This window comes from Dermochelys coriacea, chromosome 1 (assembly GCF_009764565.3).
Source record: "Dermochelys coriacea isolate rDerCor1 chromosome 1, rDerCor1.pri.v4, whole genome shotgun sequence".
NCBI lineage: Eukaryota > Metazoa > Chordata > Testudines > Dermochelyidae > Dermochelys > Dermochelys coriacea.
In genome coordinates, this window is record NC_050068.2 from 166,303,372 (window position 1) to 166,321,790 (window position 18,419).

General features: G+C 39.6%; 1 protein-coding gene across 6 annotated transcripts in view; it reads left to right on the forward strand.

Moving 5' to 3' along the window:
• The window catches only part of TIAM1 (TIAM Rac1 associated GEF 1), a 272,534-nt gene that overhangs the window by 197,768 nt on the left and 56,347 nt on the right, over nt 1-18,419 (forward strand). For all 6 annotated transcript variants that reach the window (XM_043508816.1, XM_038375199.2, XM_043508788.1 and 3 more), the window contains 5 exons: nt 4,071-4,295; nt 5,649-5,834; nt 9,269-9,415; nt 12,049-12,123; nt 14,843-15,013. In XM_043508816.1, coding sequence (XP_043364751.1) covers nt 4,071-4,295; nt 5,649-5,834; nt 9,269-9,415; nt 12,049-12,123; nt 14,843-15,013 — 804 coding nt within the window. The remainder of the gene's footprint in view (nt 1-4,070; nt 4,296-5,648; nt 5,835-9,268; nt 9,416-12,048; nt 12,124-14,842; nt 15,014-18,419) is intronic.

Here is an 18,419-nt window from a genome sequence, read left to right on the forward strand (position 1 = left end):
GAGTGACTAAGGGCCTGATTCAGAGCCCAAGGAAATCAGTGGGAGCCTTTGGTTAGGCCTTAAGTGACTTGCCCACGGTCATGCAGAAAGTCCGTGGCAGAACTGGGAACTGAACCCAACTCCCCTGAGTACCAGTCCAGTGCCTTAAGTCAAGATCATTCTTTTTCATGACCTCTTTAGGTTGACATTCCTCCAGGTATGTTTGCAGTGTTGTTATAACCATGTTGATCCAAGGATATGAGAGAGACAAAGTGGATGAGGTAATATTTTTTTATTGGACCAACTTCTGTTGGTGGAAGAGACAGAGCCTTCACCATGCTGGAAAAATAGATTTTATCATGGAATGGGCCACCCAAATGCCCTGGAAGAATACAGGAGAGAAACCCCTCCTCCCAACTAACTCCACATCCCTAGTTTTCCCCTACCACCCCACATTGGAACCTATACAGGGTATCATCAAACAATTACAACCCATACTTGATGGGGACCAGACTCTGAAAGAAATATTTCCTGAACCCCCTCTTCTGGCCTTCAAAGAAACCTTACCTTCACTAAGCTCATTATCAGAAGCAAACTCCCCACAGAACAGGACACAACAATTCAAAGTGGCACCAGACCTGCCAGAACATCAGATGCAAAACCTGCAGACATCTCTCCACTGTTGTGGTGAACAGTAGCCCCAACACACCTTTCAAGATCCTTGGCTACACATGCCTATCACAACATGTGGTGTACCTCATGCAGTGCATCAAATGCTCCAACAACTACTACGTGGGTGAGATCAGACAATCACTATGCTCTCAAATGACAGAAAAATGACAGAAGACAAAAAAACACTTTTCACAAAGCAATCATTCCATGTCTGACCTCTCAATTATTATCCTCAAAGGAAACGTGTGCAACACCTTCAAAAGACAAGCCTGGGAACTTAAATTCTTAACTCTGCTGGACACTAAAAACTGTGGACTTAACAGAGACCCTGGTTTCATGACTCACTACAACAATTTGTAACACACCCAACTCCCTACTAACCCTTAATTGTCCACTTCATTTTAAGTGGTCTCCTACAGCATGTGTGAACCCCTTGTGCTTAATGACCTGTCCAACCTCATATTTAGCTCAGACACTCTGGTTACGTTCTCCAGACCTGAAGCTCAAAAGCTTGTCCCTTCCACTAAGAGATGCTAGTTCAATAAAAAGATATTACCTCACCTACCTTGTCTCTCTCATCCCTCCAAGTAGGGGAAGATATATGGTGACATATTTTCCAGATTAGAATAGTAGCAAGTCCAATGAAACATGCATCTGATCAATAGAAAGAAAATGGACCAGAAAAAAATAAGCAAGAGGGGAAGTATGTGCACGTAAACTGGACCTCTCTAGCTTTTATTGTTTGTGTGAGAAACTTACATTTCTAATGATTTAACATAGGTTTTTTCCACCAAATGCATCCGATGAAGTGAGCTGTAGCTCACGAAAGCTTATGCTCTAATAAATTTGTTAGTCTCTAAGGTGCCACAAGTACTCCTTTTCTTTTTGCGAATACAGACTAACACGGCTGCTACTCTGAAACCTATCATAATACTTTGTAATAAAATCAACAGAAAACTGAAAAGAGAGAATAGTGAGAGGAAATTTGCTCATCTATTAACAAAAGAACACTAGTACCATGTATCCTTTTATTTCCAGGTTGCTGGCATCTCTATTAAATATTCTGGTGAAAGATCAGGGGATGCTATTATCAGCAGTAAATATGGAAGAGTCTGATTCTCATTCATGCTAAGGCCCCTTTACATCCATTTTAAGTCTCCTGTACACTGCCATCATGGTGCAACGGGGCTGTTAGCATAACTGAGAATCAAGCTCACAAGCCTTTTGTTTTTGAAAGGTTTATTTATGCTAACGGGGCTGTTAGCATAACTGAGAATCAAGCTCACAAGCCTTTTATTTTTGAAAGGTTTATTTACTTTCATTTTTACAGTTGAAGGAATTTTTAGTGATGACATAGCTCCTGTCTGCCTATCTTAGGGTTTTATACTGCTGCCCATCACTGCAGTACCTTGAGTGACAGTTTCCCAGACACCTGTTAGTATTATTATAAGAAGGGTGAATTGTTCAGTGGTTAAGATACAGGATTGGTGTTATGGAGATCTTTTTAATATTTCCAGCTCTTTCATTACTCACTCTTTGATATAGTATGATAACTACTATATGTCTTCATTCCTCTCTGTAATATACTGATAATATTACTTATCTACTTCCTGGGGTGTTTGTGAGGATTGACTCTATTAATGACTATAAAATGCTTTGAGATCTTCATTTCATAGAATCATAGAATATCAGGGTTGGAAGGGACCTCAGGAGGTCATCTAGTCCAACCCCCTGCTCAAAGCAGGACCAATCCCCAACTAAATCATCCCAGCCAGGGCTTTGTCAAGACTGACATTAAAAACTTCGAAGGAAGGAGATTCCACCACCTCCCTAGGTAACCCATTCCAGTGTTTCACCACCCTCCTAGTGAAAAAGTTTTTCCTAATATCCAAACTAAACCTCCCCCACTGCAACTTGAGACCATTTCTCCTTGTTCTGTCATCTGCTACCACTGAGAACAGTCAAGATCCATCCTCTTTGGAACCCCCTTTCAGGTAGCTGAAAGCAGCTATCAAATCCCCCCTCATTCTTCTCTTCCACAGACGAAGCAATCCCAGTTCCCTCAGCCTCTCTTCATAAGTCATGTGTTCCAGTCCCCTAATCATTTTTGTTGCCCTCCGCTGGACTCTTTCCAATTTTTCCACATCCTTCTTGTAGTGTGGGGCCCAAAACTGGACACAGTACTCCAGATGAGGCCTCACCAATGTCGAATAGAGGGGAACAATCATGTCCCTTGATCTGCTGGCAATGCCCCTACTTATACTTCCCAAAATGCCATTGGCCTTCTTGACAACAAGGGCACACTGTTGACTCATATCCAGCTTCTCGTCCACTGTAACCCCTAGGTCCTTTTCTGCAGAACTGCTGCCGAGCCATTCGGTCCCTAGTCTGTAGCGATGCATGGGATTCTTCCATCCTAAGTGCAGGACTCTGCACTTGTCCTTGTTGAACCTCATCAGATTTCTTTTGGCCCAATCCTCTAATTTGTCTAGGGCCCTCTGTATCCTATCCCTACCCTCCAGCGTATCTACCTCTCCTCCCAGTTTAGTGTCATCTGCAAACTTGCTGAGGGTGCAATCCACACCATCCTCCAGATCATTTATGAAGATATTGAACAAAACCGGCCCGAGGACCAACCCTTGGGGCACTCCATTTGATACCGGCTGCCAAATAGACATGTAGCCGTTGATCACTACCCGTTGAGCCCGACAATCTAGCCAACTTTCTATCCACCTTATAGTCCATTCATCCAGCCCATACTTCTTTAACTTGCTGGCAAGAATACTGTGGGACACCGTGTCAAAAGCTTTGCTAAAGTCAAGGAACAACACGTCCATTGCTTTCCCCTCATCCACAGAGCCAGTTATCTCGTCATAGAAGGCAATTAGATTAGTCAGACAGGACTTGCCCTTGGTGAATCCATGCTGACTGTTCCTGATCACTTCGAAGCAGTTATACTTTGCTCTTGTATTACGCTATAATCTGATACTATGGCCACGTATTATTTCATTGATTTATTATTAATTGTTGCATGCCAACCATGTGCTCCATGCTGTTAGGACAGACATGTTGTCTGCCTCAAGGAATTTGCAGTCTAAAAAATTTCATTTAATGCTAAAAATTATTGTAGCATTACAAAAGCTAAGGAAGGTAATTTTTAAGCACTTGCTAGCAAATACGCTACAGCTGCTAGGCATAGATAGATGTGTAATTCTGAATACCGAATGCAGGGTACTGAGCTAAAAATGGCCTGTTTCACATGCAGTATAGAATGACAGTTTTTTATTTCTTCTGTTATAAGTGGATTTAAGGCTTTGGTTCCTGAGATCAAGGGAAGAGGAATCTTCTGAGAATTGCATTTGTTAATCTCAAATCAATTTTAAGAGAATCCTGACTTTTTTTCCTTTCTGTCTCTTCAGACCTCTAGCCAGACAGAACTAGAGAATTGGATCACTGCAATCCATTCTGCTTGTGCAACAGCAGTAGCAAGACAACATCACAAAGAGGACACGGTCAAACTGTTGAAAACTGAAATAAAAAAGCTGGAACAGAAGATCGATATGGATGAGAAAATGAAGAAAATGGGTGAAATGCAGCTGTCCTCGGTAACGGACTCCAAGAAAAAGAAGACCATACTCGATCAGGTAATCTTGCTTGTATATCTGAAACAGATTAATATAAAATATCTTAGAGGCTTGTAAATGCTGCTACTGTTAGTCTTCAATATTGAACAAATTGATTTTTCTGTACTTAGCCTATCTAAGTATGTAACTCAGAAACTGCCTCAATTCTCTGTTTTTTCTTATCAGCTTTATAGCTAGCATTGCCATCATGACTCCTCTGTTGCTTGTACTTCCAACTTAAAGTGGACAATTTAGCTGCATTTGAGAAACAGAAATCCTAGAGCAGATGTCTCTCCTGCTGTCACAATGGCACCTTATTTTAGGAAACTAACATATGGACCCTGCTTCATTAGACAGCAGCACTCTTAACCCAGGCTGCCAAATGTGTTTGGAATTCTACCCATAGAAGGAGGGGGCTTTTGGGTCTTTAATGTGCTGAGTTAAGGACAGGTTTCAGAGTAGCTGCCATGTTAATCTGTATTCGCAAAAAGAAAAGGAGTACTTGTGGCACCTTAGAGACTAACAAATTTATTTGAGCATAAGCTTTCGTGAAGTGAGCTGTAGCTCACGAAAGCTTATACTCAAATAAATTTGTTAGACTCTAAGGTGCCACAAGTACTCCTTTTCTTTTTTGAGTTAAGGACATTTCCCACCGTGCAAAAACCTTTGAGAAGAGGTGAGGGCGGGAGGGGACGCTTATCTTGCTGTTCAAATGGTTCTTTTCAAAGGCTTTAAATCCACAACCAGAGGACAGATCAGTTTTTCTGTCCCTTTATCTTCCTGGCTTTTTAGCACTCTGAAAATATTTTGTACCAGCAATTTGAATTACTTAAATGAGTCCTCACATAGGCTGATTATAGGGCTCTTCCACTGATAAGATTAATTATCTCCAGTGTACCTCACTTTTTTTTCAAATATAACACCAAGCTTCATTGATTTTTAAACTACTATTGATGATGATGAAGAACCAGGACTCTATTTGTGGAATCTTATTGGGTTTTTTGGTCTTCTCCTATCTATTGTCCTTGATGTATAAAAACCGCCTCTTAGGAGCTATTCAGAAGAGAATCCTGGGAAAAAAAGGAAATGAAAAATGGAATTTTAATACTTTTAATTAGCACTGAATCAAAGTAGCAGTTGCCTTGGGAGAAGATTTCTACCATGAATATAAAAATATTTGTTAAATTAAAAAATTAATTAAATTAATTTAAAAACTTTGAATCATTTTTGTTTCTTTTCTCTCCTTTGAAATGCAATCAATGTTGATAGAAAATTTAATTTAATGTGATTTTCTAGTATTATTTTTTTAAAATAATATTTACTACTGTGCTCTTTTTCTCTTCCCTACCACTCCCTAATCCACACTTTTTACAGATCTTTGTCTGGGAACAGAACCTTGAACAGTTCCAAATGGACCTATTTCGATATCGTTGTTATTTATCTAGCCTCCAAGGAGGGGAGCTGCCAAACCCAAAAAGGCTACTTGCTTTTGCAAGTCGTCCAACTAAAGTTGCAATGGGCCGTCTTGGAATCTTTTCAGTATCTTCTTTTCATGCACTGGTGAGTTTCAGCTGAGGCCAGAGGTCAGCACTGCTAAACTATAAATGGCTTGGTGGTTTCACAGAGAGATTAAATCAACAAAAGCTGGTATTGATGTCTGTGGGGTAAATTCTTACTTCAACATGCAGGGATTTCTGCATCTTGGGATGGGTACATGTCTGTGATCTAATTTAAAAATGGATACTCGGAAGTGATTGTCTTGAAGGAAATTTGGTGTCAAGTCTGTTCTTTTTAACAGTAGGAGAACTACACCTTTTATACATGTATAATATTGATGCCAGATATACGTTATACATATTGTCATTATAAACACACTGCTCACTGTTGTTACCAAAACCATAACAGGGCCCAAGATCTTCCTTACAGACATGGTGGTACTGTGCGTGTTAAAAATGACCCAGATCCAAAAATCCCTGTTCCAAACTTTGAGACAGTCTGGATCTAAACTTTGCAGCTGGTCCCCATTTCTCCAGTGGGCTGAACCAAAAGCCTGGGTGTGACCAATTCTGAAATTTGAGAAGATTTAGCTCTGGCTGTGAACTTTGCAGCTTGGGCCCATCTCCAATGCCTGTGAACTCATAGGGCCTGATCTAAACCCCAGTGAAGTCAACAGGAGTCTTTACATTGACTTCAGTATGTGTTGTATCATACCCAGTTTGGCAAGACCAACTTTCCCACAGAGTTGAATAAGATTATTGGTCCATCTAGTCCAGTATCCTGTCTCCAGCAGTGATCAGCACCTGATGCTCCAGCAGAAAGTGTAAAACCTCTCCTATACTCTTTCCCATTTGGTAAACAAGCCTTCAGCTGTGTTAAAATGATTTAAATTTAAATACCATAACAAAACAGCTCTTTTAAAACACATAAAAATGTACTGCACACTGTTGCTTTTTGTTAAGAATTTAAATGGCATGCCTGTAGTTTAGGCTTGGGTTCCTGGAGCTTTACAGAAATAGCTGAGCTCTGCTGTTGTCTTGTAGATGTCAGCTGTACCCTTCAATTGTGAATACAGAGCTGTAGTTCAGTCAGAGGCGGTTTTATTCTTTTATATAAAAAGATTAGCATCATCATCATTCTGATAATTGCTGGTGAATTTATATTTTTAAAGAAGCGAGTCTCATTTACATTTGTGCTCATTTTCTTTTGCCTCTAGCTTTTCAGTGATGGATTTTATTGCATTGCATGGATTTTAGCTAAATCTGCCTTCTCATGTTGCTTTCGCTAGAGCCCCAATTTTTGAATATGTTCTTTTGGAAAAGAAAAGTTCTCCCCTTAATAATGCATCAATGGTACAGTTATATTGCTGTAATTCAAATATAGAATTGAATTGTACAAGATATGAGGCACCCTGAACTCACATTGAGTGTACTGAGTTATTATGGTGATGAGCATAATATAGAAAACTACATTGAGAGCACACTCTCTTAGGAGAGGTTGTGTAAATTAGCATAGGGCTATTAACTTCAATAGTATTACATTGTTTTACGTCAGCTGAGGATTAGGCCCAATTTTGTTAATTAAATTGTTTTTTTTTAAATTAAAACAATTTCAGATGAAAAAGCCCAAAGATTTCATTGATAGAAATGGTCTAAGCAGACGAGTTCAGAAGTCATTGTTAGGTGGGTTGTTCTGCACTGTGTTAGACAGAGGGCTTGTTAGGACTTTCAGATACAAGACAGATACTATAGGCAAACTAAGTAAATGTTCACAAGGTTTGCCTTTATGAAGCTAGAAACCTGCAATGACAGTTCAACTTCTATTTTTCCCTTCCTTGTCCACTTTCCAAATGACAAATGTGATTACTCTCGGTATATCTGTTCTCTGGATGCCCAACCCAATATTCTGTTATGCCAGTTCTCATACAGTATTCATGCTTACAGTACCAAAACAACCAGTCTCTCACAGATCTGCCTAGATTTCTTTGTTCTACCCATGACTGCGTGCCAAATGACAGTCAGATATTGTTAATTTTGTGTATGGGACTCTCTTAAAAGTAGGTTTCAGGAAATTCACCTCCAGGGTTGAAAGGCGGGTGTGTCCTTTTTACTTTTTTCCCCAAGTCATACTTGCCATACCTCTTACCACTCCTTTCACAAAAGAAGTGTTTGAGTATCCTGCATATTGGAAGGAACACCCAAGAAGCTTGCAAAGAAGCTTTGCTTCAGACTGATGATCCATTTTTTCCCATGAGGGATTCCCTGGTTGGGAAACCTTCCCAATTACCATGTCATGTAAAAGCAAATATGTTTTAGCTAAATAGATTGTTATGGGTCAATGTTTTCAAATATCCAGGCAATCAACACTTATCTAGCTTGAAACTTCATTTCATCTCCCACAGAATTGTGCTGAGTGGCTCTTGCACAACTGCAATGCCCCAGATGACATCATTATGTATAATCACAGGTATCACTGGAGCCCCACTGGAGTATGGGGCTGGATTTTAGGGGATTAGGTAGGGTGGGTTATTTTGTTATATAGCACAGATTTCATGAGGAAATGCTACTGTAGCTACTGTAACAATCTGTATTCTCTCCCTCTATAAAATCTGCAAAACTGTGCTATAGAATAATAAACTGTCACTTCCTGAGCCTCTAGAGCTGGATTCCATGGGGAACTGTGATGTCACTGAGTGATGCATTCTGGGGCATTAGAGCAGATCAAAAGCTTCCTGAGAGTAGGGTGACCAGATGTCCCTTTTTTAAAGGGACAGTCCCACTTTTTGGGACTTTTTCTTATATAGGTGCCTATTACGCTCCCCCCCGTCCCATTTTTTTTCACAATTGCTATCTGGTCACCCTGCCTGATAGGGAGGTAGAAATGAATTCATGGCAGGGAAAGAATTGTGCCCTGAAGGCCTCTTTTACTCTGGCTGTTAGAGGAATTCAGGATAGAAAAATATACTTAGTTCTTCATCTTCCCTTTTCTTGTTTTTAAACACATTGTTCACCTTTAAGGAAATACTTGTATTTAAATACCTGACATTTGGCCTGCTAGAAATCATGAATCTGTTTAGATAAGCACAGTCCACTTTACGGGCAGGAATAAAGACACAGACGAAGCTCTTCAAAAGTGACTAGTGATTTTGGGTACCTCCCTTTTTGGGTGCCTAATCTGAAACATTATAATGGGGCCTGATTTTCAGAAAGTGCTGAGCACTTGCTCTTTGCAAATCAGGACTCTTTAAAATAACTCAAACTGGGCACCCCAAACCATTAGATACCGCGTTTTTGGATATGTAATGTTGGCAGGAATGAGTTATGTTATAGTGGGAGGCGAATAGCTGATCTGTAGTCATTGGCATTCCTGTTGCGAATACACATTGGTTGCTAAAGAGTATTTACCATTTGCCCACTAGACTTCACTGTCAAAGCCTGTAAGCAATGGTATATTGGGATTCTGCAGCCTTTCATTTTAAAACCTTATGGCACTGGCAGGTGGCAGCTCGCACTGGGGAGGCTGGAGTAAGAAGAAGAACACAGGCCATGTCCAGATCCGCCAGCAAACGGAGAAGCAGGTTTTCTTCTCTTTGGGGACTGGATACTACCTCAAAGAAAAAACAAGGGAGGCCAAGCATTAACCAGGTAGGTAGATAGAACACTAAGCTTCATTGTTATTTCCAAGGCTTATTTTATTACCATGCAGAAGACACTTGGAAAAATAACCCCAGCTCAGGCAAAAAAGTGTTGCTTATGCAGAGCACTTTTAATGTGCATTGCATACCCAACCTAAATCTCTCCTGTTTAATCCTTCATGTGTAGTCATCACACTTAATATTCTCTTCAAAATGAGTCATTGTAATTGCAGATAAGCATATAACAGCTCATGTTTAAATGGTCCTGAGTGAGGTTTGAGGCTCATACCTTTTTTGAGATGAATGGGTTATGTTCATATTGATGCTGTCCTTTGTCTGGAGACTGTTTTCTGCGAATTTAGATTAGCCAGACAGCAGCAGCACATCTGTTTACAACTGCATTTTTGTAATAGGAAAAAAATAGGAAATGAATTTTTCTTGAAATGAAAGCTTAGAATTTGTAGAATGTTGCAGCTGAGTTTGGAGAGAGCCCTGTAATGGACAACTCTCTGTATTTAGGAGGGACAATCCATGCTTCTTTTGAACAAAATCTTTCAAGTTTTCATGCTGTCCCCAGGCCTGGCTCCAGGCACCAGCTTTGCAAGCAGGTGCGTGGGGCGGCATTCAGAACGGGGCGGCAGTCTGTGTCCCGCAGCGGCAATTCGGCGGCAGCTCCGCCGCTCTTCCCACCACGGCGGCTTTTGGGTAGCAGCCCCGCTGCTCTTCCAGGCGCGGCAGCAGTTCGGCAGTAGCTCTGCCGCTATTGCAGCAGCGGCAATTCAGCGGCGGCTGCTTGGGGCAGCAAAATTGGTAGAACCACTCCTGGCTGTCCCTCCCAAAATTTTCCACAGACATATGTATTTCAGCGGATTAAGAAGGTGTTTCCCTGCCTTACTCTCCCAACATCCCTAATTATAGCTTTCAGATATTGGTAGTTATGTCTCAACTAATTGCAGGAATCACAGGGTTTTCTTTTTCTTCTGTTCTCTTTTTTTGGGAAGTGGGCGGGGCAGGATTTGTTTTGGGTTTTAGGCCTGTGATTTCCTCCTGTCCCTGTTGTTAAGACAGTGGTGTGGGTGGGGGAGTATTTATTGCTGAGGAATATGCCATATAATGTGGTGGTAATGAGACATTAAAATCCACGTCATGCACATTCTCATCAACTCTTACCTTTGTCTTTCTCTCTAGTCAGTTCAGCCCAGTGATTACAAAGGGGGCAGAGTTTCACTAGACAACTAGCTGGTGCCTGATGAGCATTTTCAGAAGTTACATTTCCATTGTGTGTAACATGCTTGCTTTTAAACAAATGTCCCCAAACCAAGCAACGTCCCTAGTGCTCAGCTAGGATTTTGTCCATGCCAAGTTTCAGATGTCAGGTATTTGTGCCATAGATTGCCAAATCCCACTCCCATCTCCCCCCCATCCCCCCAACAGAGGGAGGTGTATTTCCCCCCCGCTCTTCCACAACCGTGAATTGGCTGAAGGAATTTTGCTCCAGTTAAAAACATTAGATCTGGACAGAGACCAAGCTTTAAAGAAAATTCAGAAAGTGAATGTTTTGGAAGGTTACCAGTATGTCTAACTCTGAGGGGGTTAGGCACCTAAATATCTTTCAGGATCTGGGCCTATATGTTCTCTGTAAATTTAGGTCCCATTCCTGCTGATATTTACTCATATGCTTAATTTTAAGCATGCTAGTAGTCCTATTGACTGTTAAGTTAAGGATTTGCAAAATGGGGGCTTTAGATTGTGAGCTCAGTATTGAGCAGTGACCATATCTCTTTCACATCCTGCATAGTTCCTGGTCCATCTTAGACACTACATAAATAATAATAACACAATTATAAACAAGTGAATATATGGAGTTATAGAAACTGTTTTCCAATCTTAACTCTAGGAGACTCCTTGTAGTGCTTGATGTAATGAAATCAAAGCTGTTTGTCTTCCCTTCACCAAGATGATAAATGCTTAAGCCCTATGCCCATCTATAGTGGATTGTTAGTTTTTGCAGGTGTGCCAGTCTGGATCCATTCCAAGTCAGTTACTACCTGATCCTGCAAATACTTCTTCTCTACTTGTGTTCTTGCTCCTGCACAGTCCCATTGTCTTAGTGTCCTTACCTCGTGCTAGATCATTGACTGTTACTTCACGAGCAAGAAGTCATGTTGTGCCCAGACTGTTGTGGTTGGATGAGTGTTTACAAAATAAACAAATAAGCTTGCTTATAAGAATAACTACACAGCACTCTTCATCTGGAGATCTCAAAGCACTTAATCAAAGTGGGTAAGTGTTATTATCCTCATTTTACAGATGAGGAAACTGAAGCACAGAGAGGATAAAAATTGTCCAGGTTCACACAGCAAGTCACTGACAGGACTGGAAATAGAGTTCAGACCTCCTGTCTCCCAGCCTGGCACCCCATCCACTAGGATATTCTGCCTCCTTCTGTCTTTTTAGGAATCTGATCTTTTTCTTTTATATTTTTTGCGGTTATCATTGAAATAGATTTTGTCAGTTTAATTTACATGCTTGATGTCAGAGATTTTTTTCTTAAGACCCTGTAACATGTCCTACTTAGAGTCTGTTTCTAGATTTGAGTGTGTTATTGCATTATGTTATAAAATAGCACTTTTTGCTCTGCAGGTCTTTGGTGAAGGAGTTGATTCCGTGAAGAAGTCTTTAGAAGGAATCTTTGACGATACAGTACCAGATGGCAAGGTAAGAAAAACCTGGACATTACAAAGGGTTCCATTAACTTATTTGCCTGCTTGAAAATAAAGCACATTCTTGCAGTGCTAGTAAGATGAGGTAGAATATTGATAGGGTGGCAGATCCTATGACAGCAAACTCTGCCTGTCATAGGTTCTACCAGGCATGGGGGACAAGATGCTGGGCCTGCACCCTCTGTACACTAACATCTTGCCATGAATGGGATGGAGTCATTGCAGTCATAGCTACAAGGATCCGTTGGACAATCCATTCTGTGGCTAGAGTTGCAGAATCCATAAGGACTATGAACCCTAGGAGGATTCCTAACCTACCAGTTTTAGCATATAACTAATTATAGTAGGCATTAATATTGTTTATAATAATGTCATCATTTGCCATGTGCTAAGTTTTTACTTCAGGAGATGGAGGTGATGATGCAACAGTGTATGTTAATATACAATAAACGGGCCTTGATAATGTTAATTGTAATTGGCAAAGGATTTATATGAACCTACTGCTAATTTAGGATTATTGCAATTGGAAAGTAAGGTATTCTCCACATTTAGCTTTAATACTATATGCACCTCCATAAGGCTTTTAGCTTTTCCAAAACAACCACAATCCCCTTCCCAAGCACCCAGAGGAAAGTCAGCTATAAAACACTGTTAAACCAGTGCTAAGGAGCACATTTTTAATGTAGTGAGTAGGGATTTAGGTGTGTGACTCCATTTGCAGCTAAAAGGAATTGTGCAGCTCTATCACTTGCTCAAAAATATACCCCTAGGGTCCAACTTCAACCTACAAAAGACAGACAATTCAAAATTAATGCTGGGATATACTATCCTGTAATACCTAGAAACCTTAGCACTATCAGCTGTTTTCTTTGTGCTTGATTAGATAACTGGGAGATATGATGCATTGGAGCCTTAATTTTTAACATCAGTACTTTTTTTTTATTATGCCCCCCACATTGCTAATACCCATAGGTATAGCTCCATTTAACTCCATAGGAATTTTGCATTGACTTCAGTGGGGTCAGGATTTTACCCATAGTGTTTATGGTTTAACCTTATTATTTTACACTTGTACTTGTATAGAACCTTTCATTTGGGGACTTCAAAGCACTTTACACTCACTGCTGAATTTAACTCACAATTCCCCTATAGAGTGGATATGTTATCCATATTTTACATATGGCGAAACTGAGGCTACAGAAGAGTTAAATGAGTTGAGCAGTGTCCTGCAGAAAGTCTGTGGTGGAGGCAGGAACAGCGCCCACATTTTCTGATTCTCTATCCAGTGTATTAACCATAGATCAGCCTTTCCTGTTTGTTATATTCCATATCTCCCGGTCTAATTGTATCTGTCTGTCCCAAAAAATGGAAACTACGTGGGTATTTTAATTAGTGCTGAGTGATCACAGATACAATTTAAAAATAAAGTTTTGGAAGGGATATGAAGCCCTCATGCATCAGGGCGGAAGCCATCCTGTAACTCCTGGGGGTTAGGAAGAAACTTTCCCTGGAGGCAAGTTATCTCAGAACTGCCTACTTCAGTTTCTTCCTCTGAAGCAGCTAGTGCTGACCACTCTTGGAGACAAAAAGAAAAGGACTACTTGTGGCACCTTAGAGACTAACAAATTTATTTGAGCATAAGCTTTCGTGAGCTACAGCTCACTTCATCGGATGCATTTGGTGGAAAATACAGAGGGGAGATTTATATACACACAGAGAGAACATGAAACAATGGGTTTTATCATACACAAGGTAAGGAGAGTGATCACCAGCAGGGGGGGGGGGGGGAGGGGGAGGAAAACCTTTCATGGTGACAAGCAAGGTAGGCTATTTCCAGCAGTTAACAAGAACATCTGAGGAACAGTGGTGGGTGGGGTGGGGGGGAGAAATAACATGGAGAAATAGTTTTACTTTGTGTAATGACTCATCCATTCCCAGTCTCTATTCAAGCCTAAGTTAATTGTATCCAGTTTGCAAATTAATTCCAATTCAGCAGTCTCTTGTTGGAGTCTGTTTTTGAAGTTTTTTTGTTGAAGGATAGCCACCCTCAGGTCTGTAATCGAGTGACCAGAGAGATTGAAGTGTTGGAGACAGGATACTGGACTAGATGACCACTGGTATAATTCTGTATGGGAATTCCTGTGTTCCTACCACCTACATATTGAACTTTGCTATAGTGAAACTCCATTTATATTGTTATTGTGATGTACAATAAAAGCCGCAAATGTTTCCGGTCCAAATTGCAATATATAAACTGCAATTGGGCTGGACTACACTAGAAAAGTTATACTGGTGTAATTATGTTGATTATGGGTGTTTGTTTTTTCTAACAGATATAGTTATACTAATATTAGCCCTAGCACAGACACAGTTATACCTGTATAAAGGTGCTTTATACCACAATAGCTTCTTCTTCTTCCCAAACTAGAGTAAGCTACACTGGTATAAACACATTTATACCAGTAAAATTGTGTCCACAGTGGGGGGGAGTGAGGAGGTAGGGGCGTGGAATTGCCATTTTAATCTATACCAGGATAGTTAAAGCAGCAAAACTTTCTAATATAAATAAGCTCTTAATCTAGGTTTGTGAACAAAATGTCTTCCCTCTAACTGGGTTCCCGGGTGAATGTATAGTACAGCATACTGACTTCCTTACACTTGGTATTGAAGAAGAGATGGATGATATTTTACCATTAATGGATTTTTCTATTCAGAGGGAAAAAGAAGTGGCACTGACCAGCACCCATCAGCAGAATCCTGATTGTGACATTTGGGTTCATGAGTATTTTACACCATCTTGGTTCTGCCTGCCAAATAACCAGCCTGCTTTGACGGTAATCCATCCAGGTGACACCACAAGAGATGTTTTGGAAATGATTTGTAAGGTAAAGGTGCACTTTGAAATGAACATTTCAGTGACAGTTTTTCATTTCCAATTTTTAGGCTTTTCATGAACAAATCTGCTATACTGTGTTTAACAGACCAGTTGGACTTTAGGTGTAAAATCACAATCACAGTGAGTTGTTTAGTAAAATTACACCACATTGAATAGGAAACAAAATCCTTAAATTTAGTGTTTAGCTTTTTTAAATAAAAGTGTGTTTTTGTCAGTATTTTCTCTTAAAATACTGCAGTGAATCTGTAAACTGCCTTCACATGACATGTGGCATCCCCACCAAGCCCTCTACAATCCTTTCCAAGATGACACAACTGCATGCAATTCATCTCCTCCCCCAACAATATCTCTATTCCCTTCCCCTGACATGCCACCCAAAAGAACTTCCTGCTGCTGAAAACCTGCATGATCAGTGCTGCTGCCTTCTTCCTTCCCATTACCAACCCTGCCTGCTTCCCCAAGACAGAGTTAGCTCCTGCCAAACTCTCAAGTTACCTGCCCCCTCCCCAAGTGTGATGACATTACCCATTTCCCAAATTGCTAAGTTGCTCTGAGTTTTCAGGGGTCATCCACCTGCCAAATAAGGTGTGTTCTGAGAGCTAAAGGAAGAACTTCAAAAAGAATATGAAGTCACTGAAATTAAAAAAAAATTATCTGTTTACACCCATGTTGCAGAGTCAGTTTCATTCAGTGTGGGGAAGGGGAGGAGAGAAGGGAACTACGTCCATATACTGGAAACACGCATTTACTTTTCAAAAGAAATAATTTAGATAAAAAATTGGGTAAGCTTGGCTATTAAAAGCTTCCAAAGCTTTAAACTTCCAAATCTCAGGAAATGAAGTTTATATTTTCGGTGAATCTAACCCATACTCTCAGTGAGTAGTGCCCAAATAATGTATTCCACTAACTAGCTAACTTGCAAACTAAAACTAACTTGCAGAAACTTAAATGCTGTTCTGGGGCTTCTTTTTACTTAAAATATCAAGATCTATTAACAACTTAACTTTGGGGAGTTTTAAAGATATGTTGCGTATGCTTCTAAAGAGCTAGAAGGTGCAAAGAAAGGCATTTGTTTTGGGTAATTACATACTGTACTCAGCTCACTGCCAGGTGCACTTCTAAAGACTGCTGCAGCTTCTGAAAGCTCCTCATTGTAGTCAGGGAGAGATGACATTTTTAAGGGAGATACATAATAGAGAAGTTGGGTGATACACTATTAGTAATGATTTATTTTTAGGGCTGATATTTTCCTTCTGGATAAGAGTGATTAAGTCAGTGGGTCAGATCCTCAGCTGGTATAAATTGGTGGAGCTCCACTGACTTCAGTTTACACCAACTAAGGATCTGGTCCATGTTACATTTTTGTGGTTTGGGGTTTATTTAGAGCTAATATCTGTTTCCTTCCTTTCCATAATAGTTGTCAGTCTGGAAAATACTGATGGATGCATTCTTTTCTATAACATTTAATAATCAATCTCTTTCTTCTGTCTCTTGCATTCAGCTCTTTCTTTTTCCTTTTACTATCTGATCCACATCATTTTACATCAGTTTGCCATCTGCCATCTGAGAAACAGTCAAGTTCTGGTATAGTAAACATTTCAAGATCTACATTTCATATAAACCTCTTCATATTGTAGATGTAGTTAAGACTACCCATGTCATTAAATTGATCTTCACTATTCTATCCAATAATTCAAAATGCAGTAGAATATTTGCAGAATAATGCATTCTTCTTGCTAACGCTGCTGTTTGTGTGTAATCGTCGTGTTTTAGGGTTTTTAAAAATATTTTTAGTATTTGGGTTTATTTTTTAAGATAGTTTGATTTTCTCTAAGATTTAACAAGTAATGTCATTTGGAAGCCAAGAAAAAAAACATCAGTTTGTGTGTGTATTTATGTATTTCATACTAACACGTATCTATGTACATTTATATACAAGTATAGATAGATATTGGTATACTGACTGTGTGTTTCCCAAAAGGTGGGGACTTTTATCTCCTGAATTGAATGAAGTGCCATTCTGTAAGCCCAATGTATCTGCCAAGGCTAATACATTTTCTAAGAAATGCCATCTGGATCAAAATATATGATCAAGATTATTCATTGACCCTTTTTTTTTTTTCCAAATTATCAAAATCAGGGATCTCTCAGAGATTCATGGGAACAAATAAGCACCACTAAGGAATGGAATACAAAAATGGTGTAAAAATTTCTGGATTTGAAAGGCCATCTACTGAAGTTGACCAACAATTTTGTCCTGTTTTCTGTCCTCAAAATCAATTAGGAGGAGAAATCTAAATTGACACTGCTCCAAGACAATATTCTGCTAGTGGATTTTTTTCATGGTTGCAATACTACATTCAAAATCTCTGCATTTGCCTCAGTCCTAATCTTTGAAATGGTGGGCAAAAAGGTTATGCTTCTAATCAAACATCTCCAAAATGACCTGCATGAAGATAGATACACTACAATTTTCTTTGAGCCTGATTAGGAACCCACTGAAATAAGCAGAAAGGCTTTCATTGACTTCAGTGAGCTATGGATCAGGCTATCCATGGGGAAAGTTGCTGTGGTAAGATGAGAGCAGCCCCAAGGATTAATGTATACACTCGGTGATTTCTATAGGATTTCTGAATAGTGTTCAGGCAAATTGAAACATCATTATAAGGATATTTCTTGGAATAGGAAGAAATCTAGTATTGCTGTTTGGAAGCTACAAACACACACAAGTGTGGGCAATATACTCTCTTTGGATCCTAGACTCTGTTAGATTCCATTTAACATGTCAGGCTAAATCTTGTTGGCATGTCATTCTGTCAATAACTGTCATGCAGACATCTCTCATGTTGAGTGAGCTGCATAATGTACACAAGGCACAAGAGATTGCAGAATGACAGAGATGGCTACTGGGTCATCTATTCCATTTCTCTATCAGTACATGATTTTTTACCGATAGTATACTTTTGTGCTGCTTTATCCAGTTTTGTTTTAAATGTCTTACACAATGGGGCATCTATCTGTTTCATATTGAGATTTATCAGAGAGCCCCCTAATTGTCAATCTAAATTTTCAGATCACTCTCAGAATGCAAGGCAGGTGCAAAAATGTATTTTTATTGGATTTGAGGTCCAGACACTGTTTAATGTGGCAGGTTTCATATCATTGACTTCTCTGATAACTGGTGATAGTAGATTAATCTGACCAGAAACTAATGTCTGGCTGATTTATTATTCTGCACAATTAAAACAGCCATGCTTTTTGTTTGTGTGTGAGAGATAGTTTAAATAGGCTGTAAATAAAAATGGCAATCTGATAAATTGCTGATCTAACAAAAGTTTTGGTATAATGAGGATGTCTTATTTAGCTATTTTTATTTTGTGGTAAACTTCAAATTG